The sequence below is a fragment of the Capra hircus genome, chromosome 16 (genome assembly GCF_001704415.2).
Source record: "Capra hircus breed San Clemente chromosome 16, ASM170441v1, whole genome shotgun sequence".
NCBI lineage: Eukaryota > Metazoa > Chordata > Mammalia > Artiodactyla > Bovidae > Capra > Capra hircus.
In genome coordinates this window covers 52,992,113-53,011,572 of record NC_030823.1, presented here as the reverse complement: position 1 = coordinate 53,011,572, position 19,460 = coordinate 52,992,113, and the positions used below count along the sequence as shown (strand labels likewise).

General features: G+C 42.3%; 1 protein-coding gene across 1 annotated transcript; it reads right to left on the bottom strand.

Annotated features, from left to right (window-relative positions):
• On the bottom strand, positions 500–3,360 carry LOC102179033 (PRAME family member 8-like). The gene is made up of 3 exons (XM_018059959.1): positions 3,074–3,360; positions 2,055–2,627; positions 500–1,073 (listed from the first exon to the last, which is right to left on the bottom strand). The coding sequence occupies exons 1-3, from the start codon at positions 3,358–3,360 to the stop codon at positions 500–502; spliced, it is 1,434 nt and encodes a 477-aa protein (XP_017915448.1).

Below are 19,460 nucleotides of genomic sequence, written 5' to 3'. Positions count from 1 at the left end.
TAGCCACAGAAGTAATTAAAGAGATAAAACATGTCCACAATGGAATAGAGAACTAGTGGAAATAGTGGGGTTTCAGATCATAGACAATTTGGTGTGTTTCCTTCCATCAGTCCCTGGAGATTTCTGAGGTGTAAACAGAGAACAGAATAATATATCATGAAGGGCACCAGTCCATGTACACTGAAATTTCTTTATTTCTGACCATTATTTTACAATCATCCTCTCAGAGATAATGACAATATGTGCATCCCAAATTTCCCTCCAGAAAGTGAGATTCATTTTTCTGATGCTATAAACCCATAACTCTGAAAGTCCGATCACCTCCCAGAGTCTACATTTCCCAATGCAATCCTGCACCCTCGCAGGATCACCCTTCCTTTTCCCATTCACATTGAGCTGATGTCTGAAACCATAGCTCTGTTTTCACTTCATGATGTGGCCATGTCCTAGATTTCAGTTTCCAAGTGCCAAGAAGAAAACTTCTGAGAGAGGCAACCACCTAGGCAGGGTTAGTATAGCTGTATATAATGGGCTCCATGTGGGTGCATACATCATCACCACAGTGAGGACAGGGGCTGAATGTTAGCCAAACAGTCCTGGGCTGGCCTAAGTCTCTCAGAATCGCCAACAGCTCAGTCTGAAGTTGGGGAAGTCTGCCAGCTAGGAGAATACCTTGAGGGCTGTAACTCTCCTGAGGGGCAGGATACCACTCCTGACTTAAAAAAGAAAGCCCAGCAGTTTGTCGCAGCAGCTTCTCCATGACAGCCATGGAGAGGATGTTCCCACACAGGCTGAAGGACCTGAGCTGGGAGCAGCGGCTCAGGGATGGCAGGATGGCCTCCAACTGGGAGTCCTGGATCCCACACTGGTCTAAATACAGTTCCTGGAGGGTGGCTGCAACTTTCTCTAGCAGAACTTGGAGCAGCTCAGGATTAAAGTCCGTTAGGGTGACACCATTCAGTTCCAGGCTTTTTAGTTGACAGATGTTCGGACACTGGGACAGATGGGTCAAGTCTGATTCTGTAAGCTGGCAGTTAGTTATTGAGAGGTTGTCCAAGGTGGTCTTCAGGCACCTGGGGAGAAACCAAGAAACTAGTTCTTAAAACTGATGTCTACAGGTGATAGACAAATGGTTTCTACAGGGCTGATGTTAAGTCTGATGAGGGTCAATACACTGATTGCCCTGTATCTCTCTAGGCTAAGTCTTGTCACCTTCATTATGTGTCTGAGTCAATTCATAGAACATTGAAAGGTCTCTTCCTCATTTATCAAACAGACTACAACATACTCTACTTCCTTATGAGGATGAATGAATATAATGGAATGCCCTAGAATGTGCTCAGAGGAGCTGGACCCAGAGTGTCAATCAAGCATGGACATCACTGGTTTTTAGTACTAGGTGATGAGATAGAAAATGGTCTCAGCTAAGGATTCCTTCAGTCCAAAGTTGGGCTTCAGAGGCCAGTATTCCTGGCTACTGAGGCTTTAGGGAGACATGCATAAAGAAGCAACTTACATAAGACCTCACAGCATCAAATGTGATGCCTGTCTAGAGGGGCTCACTTACATCCCTGCTAACTTTCTACCACTTTCTACTATCCTTTTCTCTCAGCTCAATTAACATCATCTCCAGAATCATACTTTTCCCATATACTAATTAATTTATCTGGAGCAAAAAGTAAAAAATCTTTTACAGATAGGGGATTCAAGACAGGCTCATTTTGATCAGTAATCTGATGAGCATAGAGCTTCTCTTCAGAATTGCTCTGGTTTGCTGTGGTTTCCCCACTTCAGTGCCCTCTTTATTTCCTATATTTTAAGTGATTTGAACATAGACATCTCTGCTGAAGGTAGAAATTATAATCCCTTTAGTGCTAGATCAACCTTTCCAGTCAATAAATTGTACCTCCACAGCGGAGTGTCCCTTTCAAGAACCATCACACCAATTTAGCCCCAAATTGATTTATGTGGTTACAGGATATCACACTTCAGGAGAGAGTGCATTTGATATTCTCATGCTATTCAATGTTATCCAGCCAGCGGTCCACACTCACCTGAGCATCTGGTCTAGGTGGCCTTCAAGGAAGGAGGGAGACTCCAGATAGAGATCCCGGAGGTGGCCCAGCCTCAGGAACTGGGAGGTAATTTGCACAACGTGATCGTGCTCCTGCTTCCTGAAGGCAGATACTTGAATGGGGAAGAGGCCGAGTCTCTGCAAATTACTCATGTGGCCCAGGAAAGGAGCAAACGTGGCCAGGGTGGACAGATTCCAGGTGCAACTCACTTGCACCTCCTGGATACAATCCAGCTGCACCATGCTCAGGACCTTCACAACACTGTCCATTGGCATTGAAACGATCTTCAGCTTCTTACAACACAGGTGTATGGAAGATTTTCTCTGCTCAACCCACCTAAGGAGGTAGGTGAGGAAGTTGTCCAGGGTCCTTTTTCTCAAGGAAAGGTCTATAAAAACCTTCAGTGGAGCCTCACGCTGCTTTGTTATTGACCTGGGCTCAGCCACTGGTGCTCTTCCTGAGCTTGTGCACCTGTGAGTACTGGCTCCAGACCACATGCTCCAGAAGTTATGACCAGTGTCCCGCAAATCTAGCACCTGCAGTTTGCATCTCCTATTGAGAAAAAGAAGATTGGTGGGGAAGCATTAAAATCTACCCAGAATGAAACACTGGCCTGAAAATTTGAAAACGGACTTCCCAACTGTGCTCTAACTTCAGTTTCCTGATATCACTTGCTGCCATGCCTTCTTCCCTTTCTGACTCAATTTCTTCCATTTCCCTTACCCCTCCCTTCTTTTCTGGTTCCACACTTCTAGTAACTTTTAGCATCATTGTGAGGAGGTGTGGCATGTTCTTTAGGCTCTCTTTTTTTTTTTTTTTAATTGTAGGTACACCTACACTTCCCAAATGTGTTTCCCTTGGTGAGGCAAGGCCTCTAGGCTTCTACATTTCCTTCTTAAGACCCCTCTGGTCCATCCTTTTTCCACCCAGTTTTCATCACCCCAGGTGTTTCCTCTGAGACACCCAGGATTTTACCAGGTTATCTGAATCAGACTCACCTGGAGCAAACCTTCTGGACAAACAGGACATCAAGGGCTTCCAGCACTGCTTGTAGGGGCCCCACATGAGGCAGGTCAATGAGTCCCCCCAGAGGCAGGCAGACAAAGGGCCAGGCTTGCACCATAGCCTTCAGAATTTCAGTGTGTCTCCCATTGAAGGCCTCAGTGAAGAGGGGTGGGAAGAGCTCCACAGGCAGCTGTTCCAGAGCAGAAAAGGCCAAGTCATCATCCCTCAGCAGGTGCATTCCCGCCAGGTCCAGGAGTCTGGGTGGGGTCCGTACACTCATGTTGACTCTGTGCCAAAAAGGATACTGTGTAAACTGTCAGAGAACAAGGCATTGGCTTCAGACCAAGCAGAGGCACACCTTAGACTGTTTCCTTACCCTTCAGAAGAACCTACTCAAGGCCAGGGTCTGTGCACTGGCAAGGGTGAAAGCACCTTACTTAGCCCATATGACACTGAGGGCTCAGTGAGCACAAAGCTGTAACTTTTCCTCTACTGGATTCAGAACAAGCATTTCAACCACAAGCACATTAAAAAAATCCATCCGCTGCTTTGCTTAAATCATGTCCCACTGGGAAAGGTACCAAGATCCTGGAAGCTGACCTCAAGCTTTATTTTGGGAAGACTTTTAGATAGTCATTTAGAGCCTTAAGTCTTTGGAAAGAGGACTGTCGTGTGAAGCAGCAGTCCATATTCTTAGTTAAGCTGGATGGTAAAGATGAAGGAAATACTCATGACATGAATGTCATGTGTACATAAAAAAAGTATTTTAAATTTTGAGAACTAATATTACAGACATTTTATTACAAATATCTTCCTAGTAAAGACATTTAAAAATTATTTCAGCTACAGTACAAATCAAAATATTTGGGATTCAGGGAAAACAACATTGAGAGATAAATAGATACTGGAAATCTCATCTGAAAGGAAATAATTAGAAAAGAAAAACTCTCCATGCCATCTGGAGTTACAGGCTACTTGCAAGGTCAGTTAACACCATATGAGAATAATACTTATAAGTAACTTACTAGTGTGATGTGGTTGGTGTGGGACTCAGACCACAGACTCTATGGAAGATCCAGCCAGTGACTCTGGAGACAAGATTCTGCATCCTTTCTTCAGAGGCTGAGAATGTTATAGACGTTTCTGATCTCATCATCCCTCTGTGTGATTAACACAATCAGAAAGGGATACCTGATTGGATTATAGATGGTCCTTGGTCCTTGGTCCTGATTGGATCTTCATTTTTCTCCACCTTAGGTGACTCAAACAGATATACATACAGGGAACAGAAGGAATGATGGAGAAGGAATCAAAGATTCATTTATGGATTCACTCCACAAACCTTGGTTCATGTTGACCAATATGCTCAGTTATATTCCTGGGTTTGGTTGGGCAAGGAATTATTGGTTTCAGTCATTGAACAAGACAAAACATATCTCGAAAGAATCATTGTTGGGGGAACTTTGCTCATATAAAAACTATCAAAATGTTCCTCAATTAACACAGCTTCATGAAAACAATCCTGTTGTTCCCAAAGTAAACAAAATACATGCACCCCTGTATCAGCTTGTCCCTCAGGTGTTATGTAGGAAACACAGGGGATTGTGAGCCTATTCAGGCAGCAAAGGAAGAGCTTTGGGAGATGTGGATGGGTTTCCAGGCCTAAGCCAAGCCTTCTCTGAAGGTGGACGGGTCAAAATTTCAGTAAGATGTAGGACACTACATGTAGAGTGTGTCAGGACAGTTTGGAGCTGGGCATTCCCAGACGGACCATGTGCATGGTTACAACAATGTAAAGTGTTTTTTTTTTTTTTTTCTTTTAGGAAACAGGAGGAGAAGGCAATGGCAACCCACTCCAGTACTAATGCCTGGAAAATCCCATGGACGGAGGAGCCTGGTAGGCTGCAGTCCATGGGGTTGCTAGGAGTTGGACACGACTGAACGACTTCACTGTCACTTTTCACTTTCATGCATTGGAGAAGGAAATGGCAACCCAGTCCAGTGTTCTTGCCTAGAGAACCCCAGGGACGGGGGAGCCTGGTGGGCTGCCATCTATGGGGTCGCACAGAGTCGGACATGACTGAAGCAACTTAGCAGCAGCAGCAGGAAAGAGGGAGATTTAAATATGTTATTCTGGGTGATATTTAGAAAGTAAAAGATGGTGACTCAGAAAAGATAGTGTCATCTTTGAGGGTGTTTCCCCCAGATATTTGGGATCAGCCCAGAAAGCCACATGAAAAGATTAAACCTAAGTTGTGAGAAGAGGGAGGAGTGTGAGGCCTGGGATCAGACATTTGCAACACTGACAGCCACTGAAGGTGGGCACTATGAGCTCTTTCAGAACAAAGCATCAGAGAAAAATAAGTGTGGGTCACTGGCAAATAACCCTGTCACCCAGGGGCATGTGCTATCAGGAGAGATTTTCCTAAAAGTTTTTTTCTCACTGAGGATACCTTCCAGATGGGAAATAGCCCCAGTCATTTTCTAGGGGTCTTGGAAGCCAACAATAATCTTATTGCCTCCTTTCTGATTTGTTGCTATTGTTCAGTTGCTAAGTCATGTTCTACTCTTTGTCACCCCATGAACTGCAGCACATCAGGCTTCCCTGTCCTTCACTATCTCCCAGAGTCTGCTCAAACTTATGTCCATTGAATCTGTGATGCCATTCAACCATCTCATCCTCTGTCGCCCTCTTCTCCTGCCCTCAATCTTTGCCAGCATCAGAATCTTTTCCAATGGGTCAGCTCTTCACATCAGGTGGCCAAAGTATTGGAGCTTCAGCTTCTGCATCAGTCCTTCCAGTGAATATTCAGGTTTGATTTCCTTTAGGATTGACCTTTCTAAGTATATATAGATAATTGCTAATTCTTCAAACTTAACCAAGTTCAATATAGATAATGATCAGGGTAACATCAAAGTCACAGAAATAAAATGTATTTATCTCTTCATTAAAACCAGCAGCTTTCTAGGGACTTCCCTGGTGGTCCAGTGGTTATGAACCTGCCTTTCAATGCAAAAGATATGGGTTTGATCCCTGTTTGGGAACTAAGACCTCATATGCCACTGGTTAACTAAGCCCCTGTGCCTCAAAAAAGACCCAGCACACACACACACACACACACACACACACACACACACACACACACAACTAAAATTAAATGATCATCATAATAAAAGTAAAAACTAAAAAATGCAAAAGTAAAAACAAACAAACAAACAAAAAATAAGCCTTTCCCATAATAAATGCAGAAGCTGGTACTGGTGTTTCAGGTTCTGCCACAATCAGGAGTGACCTCCACCCCAGGCTGCATCACAGGGGGAATCTTTTGAAGTTTAAGTTCAGAAATAAAGGGAGACCCTTTCTCCATCTTTCAGAGTTTCCCATGCCTCTCTTCCATCCCATTTATTTGATGCCCAAACTTTTCCTATATACCTTTAGCCACCAAGGTGAGGACTCTTTGAAGAGTGTTCACCTCCTTGTTCACTTTGACAAAGATCCCTTTCACCATACTTCTCTCAGGATTACAAATGACCTTTGCATTAAAAAAAAAAAGTTTGAACTGGATTCTACTCAATAGATATATTAAGTCCCAGGCCATCCATCTCTTATAAATACCTGCAACAGAGTGAGATTAGTAACAATGATAATCATAAATAGCTCTGTTATTAAATGCAAGCTGGGTGAGCAGCAGTGTGGGCACTTTTCACTCACTACTTCAGATAACCTTCAAGGAACACCTAAAATTCACTCAAATTTTCTCCATTCTTTAACTGGTGAACCAAGGTTATTTTCAGATAGACGTATCTGCCAATTTCTATGTAAAGAATATTTAGCTGAGGGGACCTGAAGGACCCCCAAGTTTTCAGACAACCTAAATATTGAGAAGAACTGACTGAAAGACTTCACGTTATTTTAGGGAAATTCAGAATTTGCAGAAGCTGGGGATGGTTCAAAGGGATCACAGCTTCTATGAGAAGCTGTTTTCCCTCCCACACTATTGGTGAACATGTAAATTGGTAAAGCCACCAGGGAAAACAGTATGGTGTTTCCTCAAGTTACTAAAAATAGAGTGAGCGTATGATCAAGCAGTCCTACTCTTGAACATACAACCAGACAAAAAGTGAAAATGAAAGTCACTCAGTCATGCCTGACTCTTTGCAACCCAATAGGCTATACAGTCCATGGAATTCTCCAGGCCAGAATTCTGGAGTGGGTAGTCTTTCCCTTCTCCAGGGAATCTTCCCAACCCAGGGGTTGAACCCAGGTCTCCTGCATTGCAAGCAAAACTAGAATTCAAAAAGATACATGGAGATTCCACGGTGGTCCAGTGGTTGGCAGTCTTCCTTGCAATGCAGGGGACATGGGTTCACTTGCCATTCCGGGATGATCCCACAGGCCCCAGAGCAACTAAGGCCATGTGCCACAACTAGTGAGCCTACTCACCGAAGCTACTGGCGCCTGCAGGCTTTAGAGCCCAAACTCTGCAACAACAGAAGCCACTGCAATGAGAAGCCCACGTACCGCAGTAAGAGAGTAGCCCCAGCTCGAAGCAGCTAGAGAAAGCCTGCACACAAGAAAGACCCAGTGCAGTGAAAAATAGCTAGCTAAATAAAATTATTTAAGAAACAAAGATACACACACCCCTATGTTCATAGCAGCATTATTAACAATAGCCAACATATGAAAACAACCTAACTGCCCATCGACAAAAGAATGAATAAAGAAGATGTGGTGTGTGTGTATGTGTATGTTTTCCAGCCACTAAAAGAATGAAATAATGCTATTTGTAGAAGTATGGCTGGACCTAGAGATGATCATCCTGATGAAGTGCATCAGAAGGAGAATGACAAACACCATATGATATCACATATTGTGATAAGTCACTTCAGTCCTGTCCACTCTGTGCGACTCTATGGACTGTAGCCTGCCGGGCTCCTCTGTCCATGGGATTCTGCAGGCAAGAATAATGGAGTGAATTGTGATGCCATCCTCCAGGGGATCTTCCTGACCTAGGGATGAAACCCGTGTCTCTCTTACCTCTCCTGCATTAGCAGGCAGGATCTTTACCACTAGTGCCACCTGGGAAGCCCCATATCGCATATACGTGGAGTCACAAATATACTTATCTATGAAAAAGAAACAGAGTCAAAGGCATAGAGAACAAATTTGCGGCTGCCAAGGGGAGGAGTGTAGGGAGGGAAGGACGGGGAGTATTCAGTTGGCAGATGCAAGTGTTCATGTATAGAATGCTTAAACAAGGTCATACTGTATAGCACAGGGGCTTCCCAGGTGACACAGAGGTAAAGAATCCGCCTGCCAATGCGGGAGACATAAGACCCACAGGTTTTATCCCTGGGTCGGGAGATCCCCTGGAGTAGGAAACAGTAACCCACTCAGGTATTCTTGCCTGTAAAATTCTATAGACAGACTAGCCTGCTGGGCTACAGTCCATGGGGTCACAGAGTTGGATACGATGAACACACACACACACACTCTATAGCACAAGGAACTATAGTCAATATCCTGTGATAAACCATAATGGAAAAGAATATGAAAAAGTATATATAGCAATGGCACCCCACTCCAGCACTCTTGCCTGGAAAATCCCATGGGTGGAGGAGCCTGGTAGGCTGCAGTCCATGGGGTCATGAAGAGTCAGACACGACTGAGCGACTTCACTTTCACTTTTTACTTTCATGCATTGGAGAAGGAAATGGCAACCCACTCCAGTGTTCTTGCCTGGAGAATCCCAGGGGCGGTGGAGCATGGTGGGCTGCATCTATGGGGTCGCACAGAGTCGGACACGACTGAAGCGACTTAGCAGCACATGTATGTGTGTGTGTGTGTGTGTGTATATATATATATATATATATACACATACACACACACTTTGCTATACAGTGGATATTAAGCACAACGTTGTGTTTCAGCTGGGCCTGGGTGATTGCACAGTGGATAACCATTTGATGTGAGAGGGCCAAAAGCTCCATCCCGAGATCATGCTAAAGCCACCATCTTCCAAACATGCATCCCATGAAGAACCAAGTAAGAGAGATACACCTGCACAGGGCAGCGATGACCTCACTTTGTCCTGTCTTCAATCACCTTTCCCTGCACCTCCAATCTCCCTACACTTTTGTACCATAAATATTCCTGCTCCCTGCCTTTGACATGATAGACCGACTTCTTCTCCTGTCTCCTCCCATAACTGCCTTGTAGATAAACAACCTTGGAATCCTGGTACTTGGCTTGCTGACCATTAGGCAAATAAAATCTGTTCAGTAACGGAATATTGTAATTCATACTTCTGAGCATCTTAGATCACTATGCTGAGATGTCCAGGGGGTGATCTATTATGAAAGAACTGGTGATTGTAAAGTTCTGGCAATTTTCATTATATGTCCACTCAATTCTCTGAATTATATTAAGCATTTTCTGTTATCAGACTTTTTCATAACCAGTGATGAGAATAAGGCTATTGCCACCTTGAAAATTCAAGAGACAATCTAAAGTGAATTGGAGAAATAAAGAGACAGAATTTACAAAACTTTCATGAAGAAAGAAGAGGAGATCAGTTTTTTTAGATCCAACATATGAGTGAGAACATACAATGTTTATCTTTCTCTGACATATTTCACTTAGCATGATTCCCCCCAAAGTCCATCCTTTTTTGTGTGTATGTGTGTGGAATATGGTAGCATGTCCTTGTTATAGCATTATATATATATATATATATATATATATATATATATATATGCACACAAATGAGGAGGAATGTCAGAGGAGATGTTTCTTATACCTGTATTATTAAAATGTTTTACACAAAAATGTTGCACTTTGTTACTTGAACAAAACCTTGGAAAACAATGGATTTTTCTTTCATAGATAATTTACACCAACATATTACTCACCAAAAGTGCTATTTCTTCTATATCTTATATATTTATATTATTGGTGGCCAATAATATAATATTGATTTTCCCCAAATGGGCACTTTAATGAAAATAGTTTTTGACTATAAAACTGATGGTAGAATATTCTATGGGCCATCAGTCATAATTGTTCACTGCCATGCCAGGCTGCAAGGTCAGTTATGGGATCACTGGGTGACAGAGACACTGTTCCTTCCATTGGTGGGACAATATCTGCTTAACAGAAGAGACTGTTGAGAAAAAAAATTAATCGTAATACACACTGTTACCCTACAATTCAACATTCTCACTTCTAGTTATCTGTCTATGTGAGTTCAGTCTGTCCACACAAATACATGCACATACAGCTTTATTTATCATCATGAAAACTTGAAAGCAATTAAGATGTGCTTCAGTACATGAAAGAATCATTAAACTGTGATATATACAGACAATGGAATGTTACCAAACCATGAAAATGCATGAAGGACCCCTCAATGTCTATTACTAATTTGAAAGAATCAATACCGTATTAGTCCAACTCCATGACATTTTGGAAAAGGCAAACTCTGAGAACAGTGAAAAAGTCAGTTGTTTCCAGGGCTTGGAGTTGAAGAGGGACAAATAGGCAGAGCAAAGAGGATTTGGGGGGGCAGTGAATAGTCTCTGCATGACACTGCAATGGTGGATACATGTCATGATACATTTGCCAAAACTCATAGAACTCACAATAGCAATACAGAACCTCATTATAAACTTTGGGTAATAAAGTATATACACACACACACACACAACAACAACAACAACAATATATAAACTATGTACTTTGGGTGATGATGATATGTCAATGTAGATTAATTGGTTATAACAAATAAACCAATCCAGAAGGGAATGTTGACAGCTAGAGAGGCGATGCATGTGCTGGAGTCAGGGATTTAAATGGAAACTCTCTTACCTGTGCTCAATTTTACTTTGAACAAAAACTGCTCTTAAATATAATGTCTACTTTAAAAAGTATAATTGTAATGCTTCCAGGTAATATATAATAATAATATTTATTATTCTAAATATTTTTAAAGAAGAAATGTTCTTTTTGAATGATCTTTAAAATCAGTTTTAAAGACACATTTCTCTGGAGGCTCCAAACAAAGTTGAACTTTTTTTCAATGTTTGCATGCATTCTTTAAACTTACTAAATTTTTTTATTTTTAAAAAAGCATCTTACACCTTCTATATTTACATAAATCATAACACAAATATTTATACTAAACAAGCATGATATTTATAGGATGCTGAACCCTGCAGACCTGCTTACAACACTACTTTATGTCATCTAGTTTGATCTACCAGAGGGTGGCCTAGGAGTCCTGAGGCTCAGAACGTCTATCACTAGAGAGGACTGGAATCTTTCCTATGACCTCCCCCTGAACTTCCCAGTGGTGATGCTAAAGCAGCTTCGGTGAGTTATGATTTATTTACGTGTGCATGCGTGCTAAGTCGCTTCAGCTGTGTCAACTCTTTGCAATGCTATGGACTGTAGCTCTCCAGGATCCTGTGTTCATGAGATTCTCCAGGGAAGAATACTACAGTGGGTTTTCATGCCCTTCTCCAGGGGATCTTCCTGATATGGGGATCAAACTCACCTCTATTAACCTTCCTGCTTTGGCAGCCCAGTTCTTTACCACTAGTGCCCACCTGGGAAGCCCACAATTCATTCATGGCCTCATGTAAATGATGTGTCCTCCTTCTTTCCTTCCTGTTGCAGGAATAGAGGATACGCTTGAAAAATGAATCCTGGGGATGTCTGCTGCTGCTGCTGCTGCTGCTGCTAAGTCACTTCAGTTCTGTCCAGCTCTGTGTGACCCCATGGACTGTAGCCCACCAGGCTCCTCCATCCATGGGATTTTCCAGGCAAGAGTACTGGAGTGGCGTGCCATTGCCTTATCCTGGGGATGTCTGCTAGAAAGGGAAAAGAAGGAAAGGACTCATTTATTGTATTATTCCGATATTCCAGGTCCAGTTTTAAGGCTTCAGCATGCATTGTCTTATTGACTCTACAGAAACACCACGTGCTGTATGTACAGTGTTACCTGTGTTTTATGGAGAAGCTGTGCCTCTTGCCCTAAGATTCCCCCAGCCCAATGTCCACTCCACCCCCAGAGCCAATGATACCAGCTCTTAAATCCTCAGGAAGAGGCCTTCATTTGGATGTTTCATGTTTATGGACTCAGTGCTCATTAATTTTATGTGGCATTGATTCTAAATGTTTCTGAGATGGTGTTTCTGGAAGAGATTAGCTTTTGAATTCATCAACTGCCTTCACCCAATGTAGGTGGGCATCATCCAATTGCTTGGGGGCCTGAATGGAACAAAACAGCATTTTCTCTCCCTCTTCTTGCCCATGAACATAGCATCTTCTAGCTCTTGAGACTTGAGACTCAAGGACTTAACACCAGTGGTCCTCTGGTTCTCAAGGCATTTGGCTTCAGATATGGGGTTATTTCCTTAACTTTCCTGGTTTTAAGCTTTACACATCAGTCTGAATTATAAAAGCAGATTTTCTGGTTCTCTAGCTTACAGAAAAGAGACTATGGGAGTCCTCTGAATCTGTAATTGCTGTGCAAGCCCACTCCCATAATAAATACCTTCTGAGATATGTCTGTATAGAGAGATGACCATGAACACTTTCATGTAGGTATTTTTCAACAGTAAATACAGTACTTCACCATCTGCAGTTGGTTGAATTGTGGGATATGAATGTGAGTAAAGAGAGGGATAACTATGAGTTTTAACTGGTATATAAATGGTTATATACTTTCTAGAACTAACACCAAAAAAAGATTCTTTTCATCATAGGAGATTGGAATGCAAGAGTAGGAATTCAAGAGGTACCTGGACCTGGAGTAACAGGAAAATTTGGTCTAGGGATACAAAATGGAGTAGGGTAAAGGATAACAGAATATTGCCAAGAGAACACACTGGTCATAGCAAACATCTTCTTCCATAAACACAAGGGAAGATTCTACGCACGGAGATCACTGGATGGTCAATACTGAAATCAGACTGGTTATATTTTTTGCAGCAGAAGATGGAGAAGCTCTATACAGTCAACAAAAACAAGACCTGGAGCTGTATATGGCTCAGATTATCAGCTCCTTATTGCAAAATTCAGGCTTACATTAAAGTAGGGAAAACCACTAGGCCTTTCTGGTATGACCTAAATCAAATCCCTTAAGATTATACAATGGAGATGAAAAATAGATTCAAGGGATTAGATCTGGTAGACAGATGGAGGTTTGTAACATTGTACAGTAGGTGGTAACCAAAACCATCCCCAAAAAGAGAAACGCAAGAAGGCAAAGTGGTTGTCTGAGTAGGCCCTACAAATAGAAAAAGAGAAGAAAAAGAGAAGTGAAAGGAAAAAGAGAAAGGGAAAGATATACCTATCAGAATGCAGAGTTCTAGAGAATAGTAAGGAGAGATAAGAAAGTGTTCTTAAGTGAAAAATACAAAGAAATAGAGGTAAAAAGCAGAATGGGAAAGACTTCAGATCTCTTCAAGAAAATTGGAGATATCAAGGGAACACTATGCAAAGATGGGCACAATAAAGGAAACAAATGGTAAAGACCTAACAGAAGAGACTAAGAATAGGTGGCAAGAATACACAGAAGAACTCTACAAAAAAGGTCTTAATGACCTGGATAACCAGGATGGTGTGGTCACTCACCTAGAGCCAGACATGCTGGAATGTGAAGTCAGGTGGGCCTTAGGAAGCATCACTACAAACAAAGCTAGTGGAGGTGATGAAATTACAGCTAAGCTATTTCAAATCCTAAAAGATGATGCTGTGAAAGTGCTGCACTCAATATGCCAGCAAACTTGGAAAGCTCAGCAGTGGCCCCAGGACTTGGAAAAGGTCAGTTTTCCTTCTAATACCTAAGAAAGGCAATGCCAAAAATGTTGAAACTGCTGTACGATTGTGCTCATTTCACGTGCGAGCAAGGTAATGCCCAAAATCCTTCAAGTTAGGCTTCAACAGTAGGTGAACTAAGAACTTCCAGATGTATAAGCTGGATTTAGAAAAGGCAAAGGAACCAGAAATCAAATTGCTAACATAGAAATCATAGAAACAATAATCAAATTCCAAAAACCCCCCACATCTACTTCTGCTTTATTGACTATGTTAAAGGCTTTGACAACGTGGATCACAACAAACTGTGGAAAATTATTAAAGAGAAAGGAATACTAGACCAGCTTACCTGTCTCCTAAGAAGCCTGTATGCAGGTCAAGAGGCAACAGGACCTTACATGAAAAACTGACTGGTTCCAAATTGGGAAGGGAGTACATCAAGGCTGTATATTGTCACCTTGCTTGTTTAACTTATATGCAGAATACTGTGCTTAGTCTCTCAGTCATGCCTGACTCTTTGTGAATCCAAGGACTGTAGTTGGCTAGACTCCTCTGTTCATGGAGATTCTCTAGGCAAGAATACTGGAGTGGGTTGCCATGCCTTCCTCCAGAGGATCTTCCCAATCCAGGGATTGAACCCATGTCTTCCACATTGCCGGCAGATTCTTTACTGTCTGCACCACCAGGGAAGCCCAAGAATATTGGAGTGGGGAGCCTATCCCTTCTCTAGGGGATTTTTCCAACCCAGGGATTGAACTGGGGTCTCCTGCATTGCAGGTAGATTCTTTACCAGCTGAGCTACCAGGGAAGCCCAGAGTACATCATGTAAAATGCCAGGCTGAATGAATCATAAGCTGGAATCAAGATTTCCAGGAGAAATATCAACAATCTCAGATATGCAGATGAAACCACTTTAGTGGCAGAAGGTGAAAAGGAACTAAAGAGCCTCTTGATGAAGGTGAAAGAGGAGAGTGAACAAGCTGGCTTAAAACTCAACATTCAAAAAATTGAGATCATGGCATCTGGTCCCATCACTTCAAGGCAAATAGATGGAGAAAAGTAGAAACAACAACAGATTTTATTTTCTTGGGCTCCAAAATCTTTGCAGATGGTGACTGTAGCCACAAAATTAAAAGATACTTGTTTCCTTGGAAGAAAAGCTGTGGCAAACCTAGACAGAGTTTTAAAAAGCAAAGACATCACTTTGCTGACAAGGTCCGTCTAGTCAGAGCTATGGTCTTCCCAGTAGTCATGTACAGATGTTAGAAGAAGGATGAGCACCAAAGAATTGATGCTTTTGAAGTGTGGTGCTGGAGAAGACTCTTGAGAGTCCTTTGGACAGCAAGGAGATCAAACCAGTCAATCCTAAAGGAAATCAATCCTGAATATTCATTGGAAAGACTAATGCTGAAGCTGAAACTCCAAAACTTTGAACACCTGATACGAAGAACTGACTCATTGGAAAAGACCCTGATGCTAGGAATGATTGAGGGCATGAGGGAAAGTGGGGGGGGGGCGGACAGAGAATGAGATGGTTAGATGGAATCACCAAATTCAGTGGACATGAGTGTGACCAAACTCTGGGAGATGGTGAAGGACAGGAGAGCTTGGCATTCTGCAGTCCATGGGGTCACAAAGAGCAGGACATGACTTAGCAACTTAGCAACAGTAACAAGAGGTGTTTAGGGGTTCCCTGGTGGCTCAGTGGTGAGGAGTCTGCCTGCCAATATGAAAGACACAGTTTCCATCTCTGGTCTGGGAGGATTCCACATGTCATGGGGAGACTGGACCCATCCATCTCAACTACTGAGCTTGTGCTCTAGAGCCTGGAAGCCACTACTGTTAAACCCAAGCACCCTGGCTGCTTATGCCTGTGCTCTGAAACAGGAGGGGCCACCACAGTGAGAGGCTTGTGCACCATACCTAGAGAGTGGCCCCCACTCACCACAATTAGAGAAAGAAAAAAAAAATCCAGTTCAGTGGTGAGGACCTAGCACAGCCAAAAATAAATAAATAAAATAAAATTTTGAAATGGAAATAAAAAAAGAGGTGTTTGTTATATGTCCTGCATGATAAGGCATGCTATACTATACTAGCCTTTCCTGATAAGATGACATAGTAGGTTTTATAGAAATAATATCCATCTCTCATGACATTACCTACCCCGCTAAAGGATATGATTTTTCAAATGTGGCTTAGAAATGCTAAGACAGTGTTACATGCCTATATGATTTTAGCATTTTCCTAAAGGAACATTGATGATTTTATTGGGGACAGCTTGTTTAATATAAGAAAGACAACTACCCATTCATGACAGTCATGAATTGGTGAGAACAAGAAACAGGCATGTCTGCAGTATGATGACCCATCCAGAACTGGGGCCTTGACTTTGCAGTGAAGCCCTTTCCCAGCTCACAGAAAGGCCAGGAACTGAGGCTAATGGACCCACCAGGGGGACTAAGAGGAATTATCACATCCATGGTCAGTACCTGAGTCAGCCGTGAAGGCCCTGCCAAGAGATCTTCACTCCAATGGCTCACCGGACACTGAGAATGTTCCCCTTTGTGTGTATTGATCCAATGAACAGTCACAGAAATAAGTAGGCAGGTAAGACACGCTTTAGACAGAATAAAGGACTGGTGGGAATGTTTGGGTTTCAGATCACAGACAACTAACTGCCTTTTAAAAATTATTTATTAGTAGCTGGAGATTCCTGAGGTATAAACTGAGAAAACAATACAATATATCATGGAGGCATCAGTCGGTTTACACTGAGGGTCTCTTTATTTCTGACCATTTCTTTTATTTTAAATTTATTTATTTATTTTAATTGGAGGCTAATTACAATATCATGGTGGTTTTTGCCATACATTGACATGAACCAGCCATGGATGTGTCCCCCCATCCCGAACTCCCCTCCCATCTCCCTCCCCATCCCATTCCTCTAGGCTGTCCCAGTGCACTGGCTTTGAGAGCCCTGTTTCATGCATCAAATAAGGACTGGTCATTTATTTCACATATGGTAATATATCTGTTTCAATGCTATTCTCTCATCCCACCCTTGCCTTCTCCCACTGAGTCAAAAAATCTGTTCTTTACATCTGTGTCTCTTTTGCTGTCTCATATAAAAGGTTGTCATTACCATCTTTCTAAATTCCATATATGCATTAATATACTGTATTGGTGTTTTTCTTTCTGACTTATTTCACTCTGTATAATAGGCTCCAGTTTCATCCACCTCATTAGAACTGACTCAAATGCATTCTTTTCTATAGCTTAATAATATTCCATTGTGTTTATCTACCACAACTTTCTTATCTATTCATCTGCCAATGGACATCTAGGTTGCTTCCATGTCCTGGCTATGGTAAATGGTGCTGTGATGAACATTGGGGTACATGTATCTCTTTCAATTCTGGTTTTCTTGGTGTGTATGCTCAGCAGTGGGATTGCTGGGTCATATGGCAGTTCTATTTCCAGTTTTTTAAGGAATCTCCACACTCTTCTCCATAGTGGCTGTACTAGCTTTCATTCCCACCAACAGTGTAAGAGGGTTCCCTTCCAGCATTTATTGTTTGTAGACTTTTTGATAGCAGCCATTCTGACTGGCGTGAGATGGTACATCATTGCGGTTTTGATTTGCATTTCTCTGATGAAGTGATATTTAGCATGTTTTCATGTGTTTGTTATCCATCTGTATGTCTTCTTTGGAGAAATGTCTGTTTAGTTCTTTGGCCCATTTTTTGATTGGGTCATTTATTTTTCTGATATTGAGTTGCATGAGCTGCTTGTATATTTTGGAGATTAATTCTTTGTCTGTTGTTTCATTTGCTACTATTTTCTCCCATTCTGAAGGCTGCCTTTTCACCTTGCTTATAGTTTCCTTTGTTGCGCAAAAACTTTTAAGTTTAATTAGGTCCCATTTGTTTATTTTTGATTTTATTTCCATTACTCTGGGAGGTGGGTCATAGAGGATCTTGCTGTGATTTAGGGACTTAGGGACTATTGCAACATATCACAAGCCCACGTTTACATCCAGAACCTTAAGTTCATGCTTCTGATTGTAAATACATGTCCCAGAAAGTCCTATCAACTCTCCTAGTCAACATTTTCCAAAGCAGTTCTGCAAACCTTCTAAATGACCTGTGGGCTTCCCAGATGGCACAGTGGTAAAGAATTCACCTGCCAATGGAGGAGATGCAAGAGATGTGGGTTCAATTCCTGGGTCGGGAAGATCCACTGGAATATGGCAACCCACTCCAATATTCTTGCCTGGAGAATCCCATCAATTGAGGAGACTAGTGGCTACCATCCACGCAGTTGCAAAAGAGGTGGACACGACTGAGCATGCGTGCACACACACAAATCATCTTTCTTTTTCACGTTCAAATTGAGCTGACATCTGGAAACATGGGTCTCTGTTCCCTTCACCATACACTTGTGTCCTAGATTTCAATTTTCAACTGCCCAGGAAAATGCTTTTGATAGATGTACCCAATTAGGCAGGTGAATTGCAGTGGCATAGAAAGGGCTCTTCGTGATAGAATATATTATTGCCCCAGCAAGGACATGGACCAGAGCTAAGTCAGATGGCTCTCAGACCTCTAAGCCCCTCATAGTCTCAATCTGCTCAGCCTGAAGCTGGGCAAGTCTGCTCAATGAAGGGCTCCATGAGAGGTATAGGTTTCCCAAGGGGCAGGATAAAACTCTTCCTTTTAACTGAGTGTGACTTCCTTTTAACCCAGCAGTGTGACTCAGCAGTTTCTCCAAGATGGCCATGAAGTGGAGGTCCCCACAGAGGGTAAAGGCCTTAGGCTGGAAGTGGTTGCTCAGGGCAGGCAGGGTGGCATCGAGTTGAAAGTCCATGATCCCACACTGCTCTGAGTGCAGTTTCTGGAGGGTGGCTGCAAGTTTCTTCAGCAGAGCTTGGAGGAGCCCAGGACTAATTTCAGTCATGGTGACACCACTCAGATTCAGGCATTAGAGTTGACAGATGTCCAGACACTGAGACAGATGGGTCAAATCTGATTCTGTAAGCCAGCAGTTAATTACTGTGAGGTTTACCAGTGGGGTCTTCAGGCACCTGGGGAGAAAACACACAATTAGATCTGAGAAACCAAGGTGGCAGGGGAGCCCAAAATTTTGAAAACTGCTAATCTTGAAATAAAGTTCATTACAAATAGAAGGGGTTCCCCTATTGATGAAAAAGTTAGTTGACAAGTGTTTCCTCTTTAAAGTGAAAGTGGAAGTACTATCCCCATGGACTTTATGACCCTATGGACTGTATGACCCCATGGTCTGCAGCCTGCCAGGCTCCTCTGTCCATGAAATTCTCCAGGCAAGAACACTGGAGTGGGTTGCCATTTCCTTCTGCAGGGGAATCTTTTGGACTCAGGGATCAAACTCCAGTCTCTTGTGTCTCCAGCATTGGCAGGTGGATTCTTTACCACTAGCACCACCTGGCAAGTCTATGGGTATTAACAGCTAAAAAAAAAAAAGAAGTCACAATCAAATGTACATACATAAGCAAAGGGTTAAACTGTGAGACATTCATTTTA